General features: G+C 44.1%; 1 protein-coding gene across 3 annotated transcripts in view; it reads left to right on the forward strand.

Moving 5' to 3' along the window:
- Window positions 1-248: 248 nt before the first annotated feature.
- CCDC6 (coiled-coil domain containing 6) overlaps window positions 249-20,332 on the forward strand; it is a 44,981-nt gene continuing 24,897 nt past the window's right edge. For 2 of the 3 annotated variants that reach the window (XR_014317935.1, XM_082765085.1), the window contains exons 1-2: window positions 253-620; window positions 18,774-18,923. Coding sequence is in view for 2 of the 3 variants with exons in the window: in XM_082765085.1 (XP_082621211.1) it covers window positions 273-620; window positions 18,774-18,923 (498 nt within the window). In the remaining variant the exon portion in view is untranslated. Of the gene's footprint in view, window positions 621-18,773; window positions 18,924-20,332 lie in introns of all 3 variants that reach the window. The other variant, XM_082765084.1, reaches the window with a different exon arrangement.

Consider the following 20,332-nt stretch of genomic DNA (forward strand, 5'->3'; position numbering starts at 1 on the left):
GGATGTCTGGGGGGGCATTAAGGCGGAATAAAAGTGCCGCCGGCTGCGGGCAGAGGCCGCGGCCCGCTGAGGAGATGGCGGAGGCGCTGCGGGCGGGAGGGGGCCGCCAGGGGCCGCCAGGGGGCGCTGTGGGCGGGCGGCGGGCGCGGGCGGAGCGGGGCGGCCGCTCTCGGCGCACGGGGCGGCGGCGGCGGAGCGCGGCGGGGGCCGCCCCCTGCTCGCCTGGCGGCGGCGGCGGCGGGGCCGGGGCCGGGCTTGGGGCAGCGGCGGCGATGGCGGACAGCGCCAGCGAGAGCGACACGGACGGCGCCGGCGGCAGCGGGGGCGGCGGCGGCGGCGTGGCGGGGCCGCTGGCGGCGGGCGGCCCGGCGGCGGGGCCGGGCGGCGGCGGTGGCGGCGGAGCAGGCGGCGGCGGCGGCGGCGGCGGCTCGGGGGGCGCGGGCGGCGGCAAGGCGGGCGGCATCGTGATCTCGCCGTTCCGGCTGGAGGAGCTGACGAACCGGCTGGCCTCGCTGCAGCAGGAGAACAAGGTGCTGAAGATCGAGCTGGAGACCTACAAGCTCAAGTGCAAGGCGCTGCAGGAGGAGAACCGCGACCTGCGCAAGGCCAGCGTCACCATCGTGAGTGCGGGCGGCGCCGCCAACGGGGGGGAGCCGCCGCCGGGCCCGGCCGGGCCTGCACCCGGCCCCCGCTGAGGGCGGCAGCAGCGGCCCCGGGGCTGCCCCGAGCCCGGGCTGGCCCCCGCGGGCACCCCCCGGGCACGGGCCGGCGGTGCTGCCCCCAGGGCTTCCCAGAAACTCCTCTCAAAGTCCCTGGGAAGCGGCGCGGGTGACACGCCGCGCTGCCCTGGGCGCTGGTAGCGAGCGCTGAGAGGATAAATCACAGCTACCTGTGCTGCTGCAGGTATCTGTGCTGCTGCAGGTATCTGTGCTGCTGCAGGTATCTGTGCTGCTGCAGGTGCTCCCGGCCTGCGAGCGGGCAGAGGGGTGAGGTGCCAGGTAACTGGGGGCTGCGGGCACCGGCCTGCACAGCGCAGGGTGCCCTAGAAGGCTCCGCAGCCCTCCTGCCTGTGTTCGTCCTCGTCTTCTTTAAATTTTCCCAGGGAGTGCTTTCTTGCAAGTGTGTCAGCTCTCCTATTGATAATCAGGGTTTCGCTGTGGAGATATCTAGCGAAGGAATGGGATCTGGAGCTTATCAAGGCAAAGCTCGCATCTGGTCCCCGTAGTAAGTGTTCAGTTTCTAGCAGGATGTGGGCCGGAAGAGTGCATGAAATACAATACAGAAGTAATTTATTCAGGGATGACAAATATAGTGCCAGTCGGGGAAACATGTGCTTTGTTAATACTTTACGAGTAGAGAATGTGTCTTAATTAGGTAGCAGCAGACTGCCTTCTAATGCTGGAAGGGGCCAAGACATCTTGTCAGTCAGACATTTTCTCTCTGCCTGTCAGAAAGACAGCATCTTTCTGCACCCCTGGTAGGTGTGTTATTGTTTGTAAACAAGTTGAAAAAATGTTCCCGTGACTTCAGGTTGTTTTGGTGCTTTCCTGGGGACTTCTTACCTCACGTTTTCATCAGACTTCAGTTGACAAAAATGAGGTATTTTTCTTAAATCTAAAACTGCATCTTTTCTGACATCCTGGCTAAAGAGAGAAAAGGTGTTAGACTTTTATAGCAACCTGTGGGCTGTCTAGAAAACCAGCGTCTTTAGCAGACACTCTCTCTTTGGTATGCTAAACTGTGTGCACAGCTAAGTAAGCCTCTTCTCATTCAGCAAGCAGCAAAATAATGAATGCAAACAATTTTTTATTTTCAGACCACTAAGACTCTGTGCTGTGGTTTACATAGTCCTTAATGTAAACACATTTGCAGTCAAAATACTTTGTCGTGTTGCTCCAAGAATGAAAGTGGTCGGACATGAGCTTTGTTGGAACACAGAAATGTGTGCCATTTGCATGTAAATATAGTTAAATGCAAAGTTTTCTGATTTTCTCCATTGTGATTCTAAACCTTTGTCAATTTACTCCCACAACCCAGCTCCTGCTCCTAGAGGAGAGCCGTGCGGGCAGGGCTGTGGCACGCCAGCTTCCTGCTGTAGGCACTGTAATGTCACGAATCAGCTTTGATTTTTATCATTTGTTACGGATGAGCCGTGAAGCGCAGATAAAACCGACAGGTAGCTGAAATAGCGGCTGAAGTGACTAAACCTGTGTGCTGTAGGTGAAGGTGACCCTTCTAGCCATGAAGCTCTTCATCCCTGAGCCTTTTGCTGTCCCTTTGCTTGAACTTGGCCGTGCTGGTGCTGCAGGGACACTAAACTTCCCTTAGTTCCCTCTGTTCTCTTTAACGGTTTTGAGTATTTTCCCTTTAGGCTTTACCAAGTAGAAAGCGGTCTTCTACCTCCTTCCTCTTGCACCCGTACTGCTGAATGTGTTAACACAGAATCGGAATCGTTCGGGTTGGAAAAGACCACTAAGATCATCTAGTCCAACCTTAATAGGACATCTTTTTTGTTTCTGCTTTTGTGCGTGGTATTATTGGTATACACATTACATATGAATGCGTACAGTTTGGGAATTACTTAGCAGCTTGCTGATAGTTCTGTGTTGTAGTTAGTCCTTGCATCATAGGGTTGAAAGTAAGTGTTCAATGGAGGGGACCGATGTTATGTAGTTGTGCTTGGAAAACTGGCTGAGAAAAGGCGTTGGCTTGGCAGGCTCGTATGCTCACTAACTTCATATGAGCTCTCCTCTAAAATGTGTAAAAACAAATGCTGGTTTAATACTGGGGTCTGTAAAATGAGCTTGGACAAAGTGTACTTCCATAACGCTGTGCAAGCTCTGCTCCTTCCAGTAGCCTGAAGTGGAAACGAAATTATGCTGTTGGTCATGTGTTGGCTGTGAAATTAAATAAATACACACGGTAACTTTAATCGACCCGCTGTTACTGGTAACTAACCACGGGGGAGGCAGTGTGTGGTGAGAGCTGCGTAAATTAGAAGCACTATCTAGTAGTGCAAGAGCAAGTACTGGAAAGAAAGAACTGAGATCCCTTGAGCTGTTTGAGGACGGTTCCCTTTGCACATGTTTAGCAATCTCTAATTATATGATCGCATGGTGTTTCTGCAAGATTCTTTTAAGGAAACGGACAGGATGGTGGGTGCTTAGGTTGGGAAAAAAATGTGCATCTGAAAATCTTAAAAGCTACGTATTTGTGATGTTAAGTAGTTACTTTTGGTTATAGTGCTGCGGTACCACAAGTGGAGTTCCTGTGTGAACTTCCTTTATTTCTTGGTGAGAAAGGTCTGCAAGGAAACGTTGTGTTTAGTGGACTAAGTGTGGGACAGCACAACTTCTCTAGTGAAATAAAAGTACATTGAAAACTGGGTGGGAGAACGACAGCTTTCCAACCCATTGAATTGTTGCCTGCCACAGAAGCTGAAGAACTTCAGCTGGGAGCCGGGTGCACGCATGTCTCCGTCAGGAAGTTTCTTTTGAAGTTGGTAGAACTTAGGCTTCTAGCTTTTTTTCCACTTTTCAGTGTTTGATGTTACAAAGTCGACCTATTTCACTGAAAGACGTGTAGCCTTTAACTGATAGCGAAGCATTTTGTTTTTCTTGGTTATTGTTTTGAATTGACAGGCCTCATAAAAGCAGGCTGCTTTTGATAACAAAACCAGTTTCGGTCCCTCGTTCCTACAGGTACATACATGCTTACCCTTGGTTAGATTCAGCAATTTAACTCACGTGGATTGGCCTCTTAAAGTCAGGCATCTCCTGTAGCATTAGAGAAAGAAAGTAGAATAAGCCTTATTCCATTATTTTTTTTTCTAACCAATACTGTGTACTTGAGTAGCCTTAATTTGAAAATGCTCCCACTCCAGCGTGCCTGATGCAGCAGTGTGTAATGTAGATTTTAAAGAATGGCTTCTCATTTTTTTTCTGCAGTTTGCTTTGCAGGGAAGGAAAGACTCCTAAAAGTCCCATGTTGTGGGGGTGCATGGATGCCCAAAGGAGCATCGGTTCGGATGAAACAGGCTGACCCAAACTGCTGCCAGCATAAGTAACCTCTGCAGCTAAACCTGCACCTCAGGTGCGAGCTTGGCTGTTGCTGTTCTCTGGGTGTTAGCAGAAGGCCGTTGCATCTCCTGGCTTTTCCTTCTCCTTTGCATTTCTGCAAAGCAATGTGAACAGGCTTCTACAAGCTGGGAGAAACAATGGAAGAGAAAAGCTTACTCAGCTCTCATTTCCTTGCTTGTAGTCACAAATTCTGAAGAAATTTGTTGCTTCCCATAACAGACATCTCCTGAAAACAAACAGGCTGCCAGTGACTTACAGGTTGGCAAAATCCTGTGTGGTATTGTAGAGTTGTTACAGTTTTCTCAGTAAACAACCAGAGTTAGACGCTGGAAATAAATACGATTTCAGCATTTTGTTCTCAAGGAAGTATGTGGTGGGATGTGTGCGTGCTTGTGATCTGCTGCCACAGCTCTTCATGGAAAATGTCAGCCTGGATAGGTAGTTTGGGGAGGTTAATGGATGTGCTAGAGCGCTGAAAATCCTCTGCAAAAATTGCTTTTTAACAGCTTTTTCCAACCGTGGAGTTTGCACCAGAGTTTCAAAGCAGAACACCTGTTCCAGTGCAGAATATGAACAGCAGGAGAAAGGGTGGACTGAAAACACAAATCTTTGAAATGCACTTAGTTAAGGGCAGAGGGATCAATGGGAGAAATCAATTAGTAGGTACAAAGGTACAAAGTGGATCCAGAAAGTGAAGAGATTAATATTTTAAAAGAGATACCTGTAAGTTTATCATTTACTCTCTGTTTTAAAGCAGGTCTTGCACGTGTGAAAGAGATGGGTCTGCTGTTTTGTGGTGTCTTCTGTCGGTGTAAGAAATGTCTCTGGAGCTTCAGTATCCAACTGGTTCAATTCTGGTTTGTAGTCAGCCTAAAAATCTATCTCAAATACCTTGTTTTAGAAATGTTTTGTTTACCTGCTTTTTAGAGTACAGACAGCATTTTTGCAAAGATTAGCAAGTTCATGCACAGTGTAACTTCATGCACAACTCTTCAGGAAGAGCAGATGTAGGTAATGACTGCCTTGTATTTGAATTTTATGTTTGCCTCATTCTTAAGAAGTTCGTATTGATCTTCTACAGAACGTCTGGAAAGGAAGAAAGAAGCTTAATGATGGACTTAACGGTTTTGGCCCTTAGGTTAACACGATAAAAGCAGTGCTATTTGCTGCACTGCTGGCAAACTAATCGTAGGAAGGTGTATTATCATCTGCTTCCTTTTGGTACTTGGGTATGGCCTCTGGCATGTTGAAGTCCCAGGGCAAAAAATAACTGTAGTGGTGGTAACAGCACATCCCTGTTTGTCTGTGCTGCAGGACTTCCTCAGTACTGGCTAAAAAGCAAACTTTAAAAAAAAAAAAAAAAAAAAAAAAAAGCTCTTATTGAAAAGAGTTATTGAAATAACTCTTATTGAAAAGTGTCTTTGGGAAGAGTGTTTGGTTGTAAATAAGTCTCTAAGATGAAGAATCTGAGTGTCCTGTGCGAGTGCTCCTAGTCAAAGCCTTCCTTGTTGAGCCGTAGGTTCTTGCAGTGCTTTGTGGCTTGGTTAATGAGTTTGACAAAGATACAGGCTTCCACAGACATCTTCTACTTTACATTGACAACTGAAAGAAGCTCTCAAGCTCTGAGGTGCTGGAACTCTGATGTGCTGGATTGAAAACGCTGTGGCTAAATGATGCACTGCTCTGGTCTAAACACATTTTCTTGCTTCAAGTTTATCCAGATGTTTGTGAGAGCTTAATTTGGAATGGATAAGTTTTATTTTTTTCTCATCTGGTATCATTGGTCTTCCTCTGAGAGCTTAGCGTTGTGTGCTCTGGCTAATTTGGCAGAGCTGCAGCAGCACACGCGTGCCTTCTCCAGACCTGGCTTGTAGCGCTGGGTTGCCTGCTAGCTCCTGGTTCCACAGTTTTTAGCACCAAACCATAGTCTGGGGAAGGGTATTTTCCCTTGTTCTTAACTTTCCTGAGTCTCTCGTCTCAGTACGAAGAGGTAGCAACCCCAAAGAGTTTTTTTCCCCCGTATCAATTTCACCAGTGCTGTTCACAGCAGTGAAGGTGAGCTGTCTCTGCTGGGGACTTCACTGAATAACAGTGCACAGTAAATGTTTTGATCAACATTGTGCTTAGTACATGTTGGTGTGAAATTGCATTAGAAATTTCCTACCGACAAGTGTTTTTCAGATCTGTAAGCCACTTCGGAATTCCAGCTGTATACTTTGATTATTTGACTGCTATTTTAAATACGGTATGGCGTGCATTACTAAATCAGAAAGTCTTATGGGTGCCATGGGCATGCCCTGCACCTTTGTGGTTATCTTTATTACAAAAAGTCCTTGGCTGAAAGATGTGTCTATGCTTATCTGCCAGAACTTGTTCCCTATAAAACCACGCTGAATTACTCTCTTAATGTTTCTGTCCTTTATGCAGTAAATGAGTTTGTTTTCAGTACTGCCATTGGGTTGATACCCAACTCTGATAACCATCTGTGTCTTGCTTGGAAGGTTGCACAACAGTTCTACTCCTTTGTCTGCGACTTTATTGGTACTGCTGTGTCTAATAATGGTGGCATGTCCTCAGTCAATAGGAATATTGGCATATTGCTCGGAATTAATTTGGGGCTGGAAGTGAAACGAGAACTGGTATTTCAGAGTGCATTTGGGAATTCTTAATAATGTGAAGTTCTTGGTGTTTCTCTAGGCTTGTTGTTCTGTACGTGGAGTCGTTTTGCGTTTCTCTTCGATGAACTTTCTCATCAAAGTTGTATTGAACTGTGCGTCAGGCTGGTTTGTAGTGAGTTTTTATTTTCAGAATGCCACTTAGTGGCAGGTCTGAACATTTACTGACAGTAACAGCCCTTCTCACTTAGTATATTTCCAGTGACTTAAATATTTTAATGGAGAGGGTTGTTTTAGTTTCTCCTGCATTGTGCCCCTAATGGGTTTGCTTTGGCTGAAGAAAGAGCAATTCCTGTGCACTATGCATTTGTTGCTTTGGATGCTAAACATCAGGCTTCTTTAGAGGTTCTAGCCTTGTTGCAAATCCCACGTTGAAAAGCTGGTATAGGCAAGGCTGCAGAGTAATTTCCAAATCCTGGAAGTTCAGTACTTCATTTTAGTTGAGGCTTTGAGTGTGATGGAGCTTGATTTTTATTGCTGATTTTGAAGGATGAAGAAAACCTGACTTTTAGAGCAGTTACATGGTCTTTGGTTTTCTTGCATGCATTAATTAATTTTCCTTGTTGGTAAACAACTGGTTGGTTGTTTCCTCCTACTGTTGATACTGACTTCAGTTAATATTGAAGTTATTTTCTAGGCTCCTAATCCTAAGTGTTGGTGTGTATGGGATGTATTTTCATCTCTGGGCTGGTAATGCTAAATCTCCTTGTAGTACGTGAGGAGATCGAATTGCGTGCAGCACAGGTGTGTTAAGCAATCTTACACAACTGCTCATGATTTCAACGACAGGTTTTGTTACCGCTCTGCATCCCATAAGGTACTCTTTGGTGGAAACTGGAAGACCACAAAACGCTTGGAAGGCTGACTCCGCATCGCTGCAGACAGGGCTGGTCAGGGAGCTCAGCACAGGGGTGCTGCGGGTGGACGTGGTGCTGGTTTCTCATGAGCTGTTCTTGCAGCATGCAGCAAAGAAGGAGGCAGTGCTCCTCCAAAGGAGCAAACATTGTCAGCGGTAGGCATCTGATGTATTTCAGCATAGCCTGTTAAAAGCAGCAGAGAGAAACAGTTGCTTTGCTGCTCTTTTTTATGCTTGGGGGTAGGAGGAAGTTGCTGAATTTAGCAGCAGAGCAAGGGGTGAATCCTTTTTTGTCGTCCTCCTTAGATTAAAAAAAAAAAAAAAAAATCCGGAGGAGGAGAATGATAGGGACAAAATGTACAAACTGGATTTTGCACATGTTTTGGGATCCAAGCAGAATGAATGTAAGAGATGAAGACGTGCTCTAGAAGAGGCAGAAAATGAAATACAAAACAAATTCCTGTGGATCAGTAACAGAAAACATTGCTGTGATGTTTTGCTTCTAACACAGCAGCCTGGGGACATCCAGAGAGGAAGATCTCAGGTTCTACCTTGTCAGTCGAGTGCTGCTGTCTGAGTAGAGAGACGTATTAGTTGTGTAAGATGGACCATCATGGTCCTGCTGAACACGTGGGATGAAAGAAAGAAGTAAAAGTGAAGGCAAGAGAGTTGAGGTAAACTATGCCAAAGTAAAATAGCAAATGTCTAAGTTAGAAACTAGCACAAGATGCAGATGTGCAGATTTCACATCTGTGGGTTTTAAGGATTCCTTGATTAAAATTGAAGCAAGTTATTTGCAGAAATATCAAATCATTTTTTAATTGTGACATTTACATCTGTATTTTTTTCAGCTTGTCTGTTTAAAATACAGGCATTGCGTGCTACCTGATGCCTGTAGTGACAGTCATTTCAGTCCCTGGCTGCTGTGTGTCCCTTCCTGTTGTCCAGTGCTGAGACTTGGTTCCTGGAAAGAGGGCATTTCTCCAGTTGATACTCTAATTGAGGGAGAAACTCTTAGCCTAAAGCCTTTTATTCCCCTTCAACTCTGAATATATCTGCTTAAAATTTTCATCTTCCTTGTGTTAATATTGCATGCGGTCTGCTTTTTGGTTTGGGGTAAGCTTTAGGAGGTAGATGTGCATCTCCTCAGCTGTGCTCTAGATCCGTGTCCAGGCAGTTTCAGCTGTCTGTAAACTTTGGTCAGATGTTTTAATTCTTTAAACTGCCTCGGAATGTGATGTTTCTGCTTATGGCTGTGGAGCTTCGGGGGTTTTTAATTCCTTTATTGTTGTGGATGCTAATCATGATATTTAAAACTCCTACCACATAGATTTAAAAAAAGCAATCCTACAATGATACAGTTCAGTCCTGAGTAAAAGTGTAAGTGATTCTTACCAAGTCAGAAGTGATAAAGTCTGATGTTTAATGCACTGTAGTACCGAGTTTCTGTTCCTTACAGTTTAATTTCTACTTTCAGCAGATTATGTTGGAAAAGTGTTTCTTTTTTGCTTTTTTTTTTTTCCTATAACAGTGCAGTTTCCACTTTGTTTCTCTTCACTTCCAAGTAAACAGCAAAAGCAGTTACTAAGAATTTTACCAAATGGATTTTTTTATCAGTGCTTTTCCAAGAGCTTCAAGCAGTATGTATTCTGCACACCTGTGACAAATGAAGAGTACCATTGTTCTCCAGCTAGCGTTGCCAGGAACTGATTCATAGGCAAAACCCTGCCCTCGTAGACCCTAAAGTAGTGACAGAATTAGGAGAGTGGACACCTCCAGAGAGTTGTCTCCTGAAGAGTAAATTCAGCCTGAGTTGAAGGTCTGTAATAACCTCCCTTTTCCTTGAAAATCGAGATATTTACCTGAAAGTTGTTGCTCCACAGGTGGAGAGGTTGGTAGACATTTCCTGTTTTTCTTTTTGTGTGTGTGTGTGTTTGTGGTTACTTCTCAGTCTTAGACCCACTTTTCCAGTTCTTTTTGGGGTGAGTAGTCAGGGATGATTGTATTTCCCCGTATCCTGCAAAGTTCTGCTTGTAGAGAGACAGACCAGAAGGACGTGGATCTTTCATTTTCCTCATTGTCTTTTCCTGCAAATTTAAGAGACGTGTTTCTTGTCTTGAAAGCCAGAAAAGTGATGGCACTTCAGAATATTGTGGTATGTATGATAAGAGGTCTGAACTGGAGAGAAAAAAAATCTCCATTCACTGACTTGTAGGGAATCGTAAGTGGAAACACTTGTTTGCTCTGATGGAATTAGAGCTAATGCACATTAATATTGGGACGGATGGTGCCTTGGGAGCTTCATAACTGAGCTGGCTTGGAACAAGGTGTGATGAACATCAGCAACAAGCTGACGAGTGCTTTTCTAGAAAACCAAGGTGTGAGAGAGGAAATAAGGGGGTCTTAAAAGGAGCGCTCTTAGCAGGCTGGTTCTGTTGAGTGACAAGGCATGCCTTGCTGCTGGGGTGAAAACATTGCCAGCCCTGACAATTACCTGTGTTGTATTGAAATGAGTCATTTAAAAAAAAAAAAAAAACATTTGTAAGAAAGTTGTGGAGGCACTGCGTTGGTGATCCATCACATTCTGCCTAGAAGCATGGGGTGTAACAGGGTAATGCTTGGGGCTTGGGCTGTCGTCTCCTCTGGGGAAGAAGAGCAAGAGTTTTATATGCATGTGCTCGCTGTGCTTTACCTGAGCTGCATAAAGGGAAGCAGGGCTTTCATGAAGATGCCTTGGAAGGGTGGTCAACCTCTCTCTCTGCCTGAATTTGCACTCCTCTGTCTGCAAAGAAAAGCAGTTGTGACAGGATAGATGCTTTTAGCAAAAGCTTGCTGTGGTTGCATTTTGTGCAGAAGTTTGTTGTTTTAAAACACAGGTCAGTGCCCGCTGGCACAAGCATAGATACCTAGGTGAAAAGAGGCTATTCAGTAAATTAGTCACCTAGTAGTTATTCTTGTGTTTTCTTATTTCTCTTTTTTTTTTTTTTTTTTTGTTCTTTTGAATCTTTTTTTCCTCCTCTGAAACTGTGAGCATGCAGTACTGGGTTTGTTAGTTGGTCAGACCAAGGCAGTGTATTTTGTAATTTCCATGTGCCTATGTGCCTACACTTAAAGATAAAATGTGATTTATCAGTGAGGGAAAAAGAGGTAAAACAATAGTTAAAATATATTACCTTAAGAAACAGTGCTACTTATATTTTTTTTGTGCATTAGACATCTGCTATTACGCAGTAATCTGTACTGGTTTGCAGCAGGACTGCATTTCTTGCAGATTCTCTTTCCGAGTGGTGGTGTTGCTGGGTTTGAAGCTGGTATTGATTATAGTTTTCTAAGCCTAATGCAATTGGATTGCATTGAACTGGAGTGTTTTAGATGCAAGTCAAACATAAAATCACAACATTTCTAAAGAAGGGTGATGGTTCTAATGATCCCGTGGCCATGGAATGTAAGTTTTTATACAAAAAAAAACACACACAGAGAACTTAAACAAAAACCCCACCAGTGTACACTACAAGAGTTGCTATATGCAGTTTGATCTTTTTTCCCCTCTTTCATATCGAGGGCTGTGTTGTCAAAAAGTCAGGCAAACTTAACATGAAGCTACAAATGCAGCTAGGTGTATATCTGTGTACCCATATATGCCTGCATCTTTATTTCATTTTTCAGCAGCTTTTACGCCGAGGCTGAACGAAAGCAAAACCCGTTCCGTGTGCTTCTGTATTCTGTTTGTTTTGCACTTATTGATTAACTAGTGAGCTATTTACAGCATGAGATTACCGATGGGTTGACCAGGAAAACAGCAGCAGTGACAGGAATATAGGCACGAGAGCTGTGGGCTGGTTGGCCGTACGGCTGCTACGGTGGCGTGGGGTTGGGCTCTCACTGTAGGAAATGTCTCAACGTGATTTGCCTCTGCAATCCAGCTACCTTCCTTCTGGGGAGCTGTATTAACACCTAGGCTTTAATTACGTTAAGACCTGCACAAGGGTGCCTGATCAAGGTTAAGCTACTAAGGAGAAGTGATTTGAAGGCTGATGCGTTTTCTGGGCCCTATCTTGACATTTTCTTAGTTACAATGGCTTTTTCAAGGGCTGTGCTTTTATTAACTATTTAATGCCAGTAATTTGGTACAATAAACTCCCTTGAAGAGAGCAGACTCCGTTTTTATGTTTCGAAGCAAGGCACTTACATCATTTTTAAACTATTTAAGTAAATTCAGGAATTCCGCTGTATTAATTCATAATTACATGTAACTCATTGTAAGTCGTATACAGTGAACCAAATACATTAAATTTGTAAGTGTTCTTGCTTAGGAAATGACTCTTTCCATAACTTATTGCACTTGCACCACTTGTGTATTTCATTGTGCAAGGCTCTTGCAGGTCAACATCAAACTGCAGAGAGAGAGAGAGAAGCTGTTTGAAGCGTTTACAGATCTGAAGTGGAGGGGAATTGCACACCATCAGACAACTTACTGCATTGCTGGTGCTCACAGATTATGTAGTGTGTATGAATACTGCTGAACGAGTTGGTATTTCGGAAGGTAGTGAATTTTGAAGGCTCCCTTAAAGCGCTGTTTCTTGCAGAGCTTTCCACGCGGTAAGATGCACGCACGAGTATCTTGAATGTAACTTCATTTCTGAGAGAGGTTCTCACGAGGCTGCGTGGGTGATGTGTAGCTGAAAACATCTGATCACGGTTAAAGCTGACCTGGAAGAAAAATGTGTCTCGAGTCATTTGTCTCAGCTCATTTCTTGACATGGTCTGCGCTGGTGCAGATGAACGAGGCAATGAGCTGGGTCACTTTGCAGGCATCGATTAAAAATCTTGCTGTGGCTGGAGTTGAGCAGCAGGGGTTGTGACACAAGTGTTTTGATGCTTCCAGCCAAAACCTGGCTGGCCCTTTTAGGAAGGGGGTGGGTGGGGATGAGGGGGGGAGAGAATTGCCAACCATTAGTGGAGATTAAAAGATTTGTATTTTAGCACTTTAATGGCTCATCATACAGGTGTTCCGGTATTACGGGAATAAAAGGTACGTGTCTTCCTCTTGTACAGCAGAACAAACCTGCTGAAATGTAATAGGAGTTGTGTTTTGAGGCAGTGCTGCATGTGGCTTTAGTGTTAAAGGAAGGGTAACATTTAGAGTAGTTGATAGTAGGTTGGGGCCTGATGCTGGTGTATTTATTTATTTCTTCTCCTGTCAGCATGTGTTGGAAGTAACATCTGTGGCATGCCTCTAAGTTGAAGAAAAAAATAAAATGAAAAGCCCTTCTGCCTCACCTGCCAGGGTTGCTATAAAAAAAAGAGAAAAGACCAACAACTGGGGTTTTTGAAGGAAACATACCAAGACATTACTGCTTGGGTGGTGTTTTTCTTTTTTTTTTTTTTTTTTTTTTTTTGTGAAAGTATGTGGCTTCCACTGTGTGCCCAAAGATAAGGACACACCGCCCTGCGATTTGTGTAACTCCATTGCTCCTGAAAACTCCTCTTAAAGAAGGGGAAAAAAATCTTAAAAGGAGAAAAAAGAAAGTAACAAGAAAGAACATGCTTGTGTGTCAGAAGTGAGGAAGTGACCCTGGGGATTGCCCTAGATTGAACAGGAAATCACACTACAAATCGAACCCAGAGCTTGAATGCCAGCTCACCGCTGTAACCGCAGGAGCGTTCACTCTTTGCTCTGCAGCCAGGCCACCAGACCGAAGAAAGTGCCTGGCTGGTGGGTGCAAAGCTGCCCCCACAGCACCTGGGGACTTCAGCAGACCTTCCTTGTCCTTCAACCCTACAGCTTGCTGCTGGGCGGTCACGGTAGCGTGCAGGGGTGTGAGTCTGGGCCTCTGAGCTGATTTTTGTTTCGTGTTCTTGAGAATTGCATTTCCCTAGGACGTTGGTTGCAGTGGTTTGTGTTTCTCCTTGTCTGAAATGTGCAGGATGTGCGGTGTGCTTGGTTCAGGTGCAGCCGGAGGGTTTGTAGGAAAAACAGCTCTTGCCCGGGAGAGCTGTAGTGTAAGAGTTCCCCGTGTAAGGAAACAGTATCAGTTCACTGGAATATTTATCTCATTTGTAGGCAGAGAGTTTTCCATATTTTAAACTGGTGCCAGAAATTGTGGCCAAAGCAGTATCTTCAGTTAGTAGCGCTAGAGGAGGGGTGTGTACTACAGCAGATTTGGGAAACGTGGCTCTTGTTTTGTACAAGAATTTTATATTTCTAAAATCCTGCCATTGTGACTAACTGCTTTTCACGCCCTTTCTACCTCTTCTCGATTTTTCATAGGACTTTGGGCCAGGCTGCTTTCTGAAGAGACAGCTCTAGTTCAGCGTAACATGCGCGGCAGCTGAGATCATCCCTTCTGAAGCTGCCCCAGCGTTTCAGGCTATATTCAGTAGCAAAGATTGAGTTTCTTCTGCACAGCCAGCAGATTAAATTGCTCTTCAGCTCCATCTGCAGGCTTATATTATCCATAGGGTAGTATGCATGTGTCAGTTCTCTGATAACGCAGTATTGTGTTCACTGAGTAGCTTTTGGGTTGTTGAACCTGCTTCCTTACCTCTTTGCAGTGCTGGGGAGGTTTGTGAAACTTTGAGAAGAGCTCACCTGGGAGGAGAAGGGAGCGTAGGTGACTGAATTTTTATTTATTTATTTATTTTACTTTAAGGCCTCATTAGAAAGCCTGAGTTTTGCTGTTCCATAAAATCTCACCCCTAAGGCACTGTGGTTGGAATATGGTCCAGTGCTCAGAGAGAGAGCAGCCCACCAGAAGCAGAAACTGCTGTGGGAACTAGAAGCAAACGGCCAGAGGAAAATCCAGCAGCATGCTCTTGGTCTGCTTGAGATACATTTACAGGAAAATCTGAGAGCATAAGAATAAGTTAACCCTAAACTTTACAGTTTATACTAGCATGTGGAAAAAATAACTTGTGCTGAGATTCACTTCCCAACACTATGCTCAGTTACAATATACAGTTTAAGAGATGTATATATCATTTTTTTTTTAATTTTAAAAAGCAGCCCGTTGGATTGGTGAGCCCGTTGTCTCACAAGGATGTGTTTTTTTACAGCACTTCACACATCAGCTCTACTGGTAATCAGGACAGCCCATTCTACTGCAACAGAAATGAAAAAAAAAATTAAAAACTACAGGAGTTTCTATGCATTTCACGTGCACAAGAAGCACTTTAAGATCCCCTCCTCATCCTTTATTTCTTGCAAAATAATTTGATAGCCGTTGACATTTATGTTCTTGACCACGGTAGTTAAAGGTTTTTTTCCTCAGTGGGTGTGTCTGTGCAGAGCTGTGAGTTTGAGACACGGGGACAGGTGGCTGTGGCTGTGTTTCTGCAGGAAATCTGCTCTGGAAGCACATTGCTCGTTTCAGGTTTCCAGAGACTGACTGAGACAGTGTTATCATTTTATATTGCTCAGGGTCTCGGCGATTTGTTTTGTAATCTGGTACACGGAATGAAGTGAATTGCTGTTTGTGGATGGTGAATGTAATATGAGGAACAGGAACCACCACCTCCGTACCTTCGCAGACCCACTGTCACTGATTTCCATGCTCTTTCTCATTTTTTGCAGATCCTATCAGGGCCTCTTTTCAGATGCAGATACTTAATAATGAGGCAGATTGTTTGTGTGGAAACACAGGGTGTATATATGTCCAGAAAAATATCACAGTGACAGTCTGTGCAGGAAATAGGATGAAAAACATTTTTTACTGCCTTGAAACATCAGCTTGACTGTGGGCTAAATGAGTAATAGTTCCAAGATTTCAGGCATTATTGAGATAAACATGAATAATTTTATCACTTAAGGTAGTCAAATGATCTCCAGTGTAATAAGTAGCAAGATACAGGGAAAGCATCAGAGTGGAAGTATGTAGATTCAGAAGAAATATGGTAACGCTTCATGTGCTTTTTATACCCAGTCTCATAACTGTAGCATTATTTTTTTTTTACTTAATAGTTTGTGTTGAAATTGCTGACCACCGGGTAGTTTCAGTGGACGTTCATTGCATTACATTTGATGTATGGATATCTGGAACTCGCAGATCCTCTTTGGATTTATAGGCTTCCTGTTTGTTCAGCTGAGGAATATATTGCTGCTGGACTGGAGGCAGATATAATCCTATAACTCAGCTTTTCCTTTGAGCCACCTGATCCAAGCCGGTGCCCTATGCAGCGTGGGCAGCGGGGTTGTTCCCCAGCAGCCTCCCCAGGCCAAAGGTGTGGCCCTTGGGTCCTTGTGGCCCCGTGCCAGAGCTCTGCCTGTGTGGTAAGCCACTTTGGGAAGCCGATCCCGGAAAGAAAAATGGGAGGAGGAGAGGAAAGGATGACTGCTTGGGTGTCTCCTCATGCCTGCTCGCCTCAGCTGCGGTGCCGGCGCCGAGGAGGGGCAGAGCTGTTTGCCCAGGGCTGGGCAGGGGCTGGCAGCTCCGGGGCACGCTGCCCTCAGCACCCAGCGTTGATGTGCCACCAGCATCTGGTACGGGGTGCTGCTCTTCAGGTCGGGGCCGCTGCGCTCTCGTCAGAGCTTTAGATGGGTGCAGTAAACTGGTACAAGTTAGAAATCAACACAAACTGAAGTAGAAGTGCCTTGCTTCTTTATTTTTTTTTGATTTCTGATTTAATTTTAGGTATGCTTGGCCTGTCTTCCTTGGTTTTATCTTTGAACCATTGAAAAGCAGACACCAGTAGAAGTCCTGTGTAGTGAAGACAGTGGAGGAGATGGTTTTGGAACAGAACACATGAATTTTAACGGTTTGAGGACAATGAACCCTTGCGATTTGACTTGTTTACTCTGGTCTGACATTTCTCTGAAGACATAAGATGTTAATAGCTCAAAGTAAAGCCACATTTAGAAAGTGATAGACAGTGTTATTGAGATATTAGATGGCTTGTGTTGCAGTGTTCTGAGACATAAAATTTTAAAAGCTGACACTTTAGTATTTCTTCAAACCTTCTGGGCATCCATATCTTGTCCTGATGTGACAAGTGATGCTACCGATGCCAGGCGTGCTGGAGTAGTGCTGCTCTGCCAGGGCGATGCAGGAATGTTAAAGCATTAGCGAGGAGGTGCTGTGCAAGATCTAAGCTAATAAACTAAGCCAGAGCTTTTTTTTTTTTTTTTTTTTTTTCCTTCTACCCTCCTTCAACTTGGGTTTGTGCCAAGGGAACTGGTAGCAGATGGTGAGAAGGGCCAAGACACAAAAGCAGTAGAGATGGGAGAAGGCTCAAGGATGCAGTGACGAGGATGTGAAGAGAAAGATGGAGGGAGGACTCAATGAATGAGTTTCCAAATCATTGCTCCAGATTTATGATACTGGAGATACAATAAGGATATTTACATTGTTCCTCTTGCTCCACCAGCTTTCAAGACGGTTATGTTCTTTAAGAAACTTCTCTTCTTGGCATGGAGCGTGTTTCTGCTTAAGTAATTGCCTCTTGGACTACTAGGGAATACATCATTATGGCTAAAAGATCCCTGGCACAATGAAATCCTTTAAGTGCCTTCCACTTAAAGCAGGATGTATAAAGAGATGGTTATTCTGGCACATTTTGGGCAGAAGATTATGGAAGTTAAACTTCCAGTAAAACTCCAGTTATGCTTTTTGTCACTTCTTAAATTTTTCTCTCTCAAATTTTACCACAATAAAACCTGGTGAATCTTTCTGTATTGCTAGCTGTAAGCTACGTTCTGCTTCACTAGAATCAGGGCAAATCGCAACTCTGCAGTTCAGGTGATGTGGATTTAACTGTAGGGAGCGAAAATATTCCTTAACATTACGTGGTCTCATTTATTAAAAGCTGTGGCTCGGGAATTTTCTGCTTGTGTCATCCCGTTGTTTCGGGGTGGTTGTCCTTTGATTGTGGAATCAGGAGTTGGCTTCACCCCTCTGTAGCTGAGACCTTTCATTTGCCCATATGAAATACCCTTCGTGCTCTTTCAGAGCAGACTTTCAAGAGAACTTTTTTTCCATTGGGGAAGTTTCTGAAGTCTAAAGTTCTTAGAAAAAAAAAAAAAAAAGAAAAAAAAAAAAAAGGAACATCTGAATTGCAGGGAATGAAGAATGAGTGCTCGTGAGCTGCCTTTCTTTATAGCAGTGCCTTGGTACTCCAGGAGAGCTGCTGAAAAGGAAGTTATCTTCTCTAATGATTCTTCATGGGGAGGATTTCCAACAGAGCTCTCTTCATTTGGAATTTGGAAATCCTCCGGGTAAAACTACTGCATGCGGGTTTTTTGTTTGTCTGTTTTAAAGTTGATTTTGTATGTAGTGAGGGAACAGGTCTGAGAAATAATCATCGAATCGTTGAATATCCTGAGTTGGAAAGGACCCACAGGGAACATTGGGTGCAGCTCCTGGCTCCGTACAGGACCACCCCAAAACCAGACCCTATGTCTGAGAGCGTTGTCCAAACACTTCTTGAATCCCAGCAGCTCAGTGCCATGCCCACTGCCCTGGGCAGCCTGTCCCAGTGCCCGACCACCTCTGGGTGCAGAACCTTTCCCTCACCCCCATCCTGACCCTCCCCTGTCCCAGCTCCATGCCATCCCCTCGGGTCCTGGGGCTGTCCCCAGAGAGCAGAGCTCAGCTCCTGCCCCCCCGCTCCCCTTGGGAGGGAGCTGTAGAGCAATAGAAGAATGTTCTCCTGGTGGGCTGGTGGTCGAGCACAAATCCTCATGATGGGAACTGTGCTTTCTGTGGCTGAGAAGCAAGGCGTATCTGCATGAAAGGATAAACGCATTATTTGACTCCTAGAGAACAGTGCTGTAATCTAAGGGATCTGACAGGAAGGCACAGTGCTGAACGCTGCACAGGCTCAGGTCCCTGCTTCAGGAATGACGAGGGTAGAAGTTGATATCTCTGAATCAGTAATCTTTTTATAAAGTGTAAAAGGCTGGGGAGTTTGTGCATTTGGTTGGGGGAAGCCACTTTAAACCGTCAGTGTAGTTTCCAAAACTGAATGGTGGGCAACAAAAAGGAAGGCAGATGCTGTTCTGCTAGAAAAAATAGCAGCACTTGGATTCCTCCTACTGTTCTCCAAAATGGAAGGACAAGATGGAAGAAAAAGTGGGGAGGAGAGAGGGGAATATAGAGAGGAACAGACTAATCGTAGTTTTTAACACGGAAACTTGCTTCCTTTCTTAAAACTGTCTTTATTTCACAGCAAGCAAGGGCAGAGCAGGAAGAGGAATTCATCAGTAATACTCTGTTTAAGAAGATTCAAGCTCTGCAGAAAGAAAAAGAAACACTTGCAGTAAACTATGAAAAGGAAGAGGAATTTCTCACTAATGAGCTCTCAAGAAAGCTGATGCAGGTAAGTGGTTCCTTTCCTGATGATTCTCCTAGGAGCCTCAGGGCCAAATGGTGGTTGAACTTTTGATTTTGTTAGCGTGACTGCAGCCAGAGGGACATGATCACATTGTAGCTGTTTAGAGCTGACGCTTGATAAATGCTAAGTACAATAACTAGTGAGTGGGATTTTTTTTTTTTTTTTTTTTAATACATTGATGTAGAATTTGCATCTCCAAATGGATACTGTAGAGAACTGGAAAGTTTTTACAGAGATGCAAAGAAATAGATGTGACGTAAAGTAAATGCTAACTGTTTAACAGAGTAGTTGCTATTTAATTTTAAAAGTTAGTGAAACTGACAATTTTTTTTTTCTGGTGTATATGATATTTAAAAGGAGTACTAAAATATTAAACTTTGCATATAAAAATGTGGTGCGATGCTTGAAGGCTGCCAGGAAACTCTCTGTAAGTTCATCCATACTTTTAAGAAAACAGTTCCTTCTCTTTAATTGAAATGTTAATATGAGTTGGGTGCTAAAAGTAAAAAGTTGAAGGTGCTATAACGATTTATGGCGGAGAAACTTCTTTTGATTACCCATGCTGCTAATTTTTGGAGAATGGATGAATATTTGTGGGAAGTATTGTACATGCTTGCCCTGCTCCGAGAGACATGCTTAAGTATCTGCTTTTCTCCTCTGGAGGAGATGGGACAGTAAGTTAGGTGAGTTGTTGGTGTGACCCACTGTGGCTCTTCCCCTGCGATTATTTACAACCTCTCCCTGAAAAACCATTTGAGTTTAAAGAACCTGATTTGTGTGTTTTAAGAATTTCTTCTGTTCTGCGGCTAAAGACTTGAGACATGCTTAGCCCTGCAGTTAGGAAATGCATTGTTTCTAAAAAACAATTAGAGCTAATCCCATCTGACACTTTCCTTAATGAAAGCTGGGACTTCTGTGACTTTGTCAATGCAATGCCTAATGTCACGTAGTACGTTAAGTGTCAAGATAACTTTTCCCAATCTTGTATTTACTTTTTCCCTGTCTTTGCGGACTGATGAAAATGTTTATGAATAAGATTTGCATTTGCTTTCTAAAGCATACATTTTCACAAAAAATAAAGCAGCAGATGGTAGTAAAAAGAAAAAAAAAAAGGTATGTGTTGGGAGATACTGAATGTTCTTTTCTAATTGAAGATGCCAATGTTACAGAAAAATCTTCCTACGAAAGTCTCTTCCAGGAAAGCAAGAAATGATATACCAAGCAACGTTGTTTGATTGAAAGGGCTATGTAGGAATCAGTGACAGAAGCAGGTTGCTGGGGGCCATACCACTACATTGTGTAAAGCAAAGTAACACTTCAAAAGCAAAAGCGTGAATGCTTGGTTTGACTGAAGGGTTTTAGACTTGCACAAACGTGTACTGCACAGGTTCTTC

The sequence above is a fragment of the Aythya marila genome (assembly GCF_965140915.1).
Source record: "Aythya marila genome assembly, chromosome: 7".
Lineage (NCBI taxonomy): Eukaryota > Metazoa > Chordata > Aves > Anseriformes > Anatidae > Aythya > Aythya marila.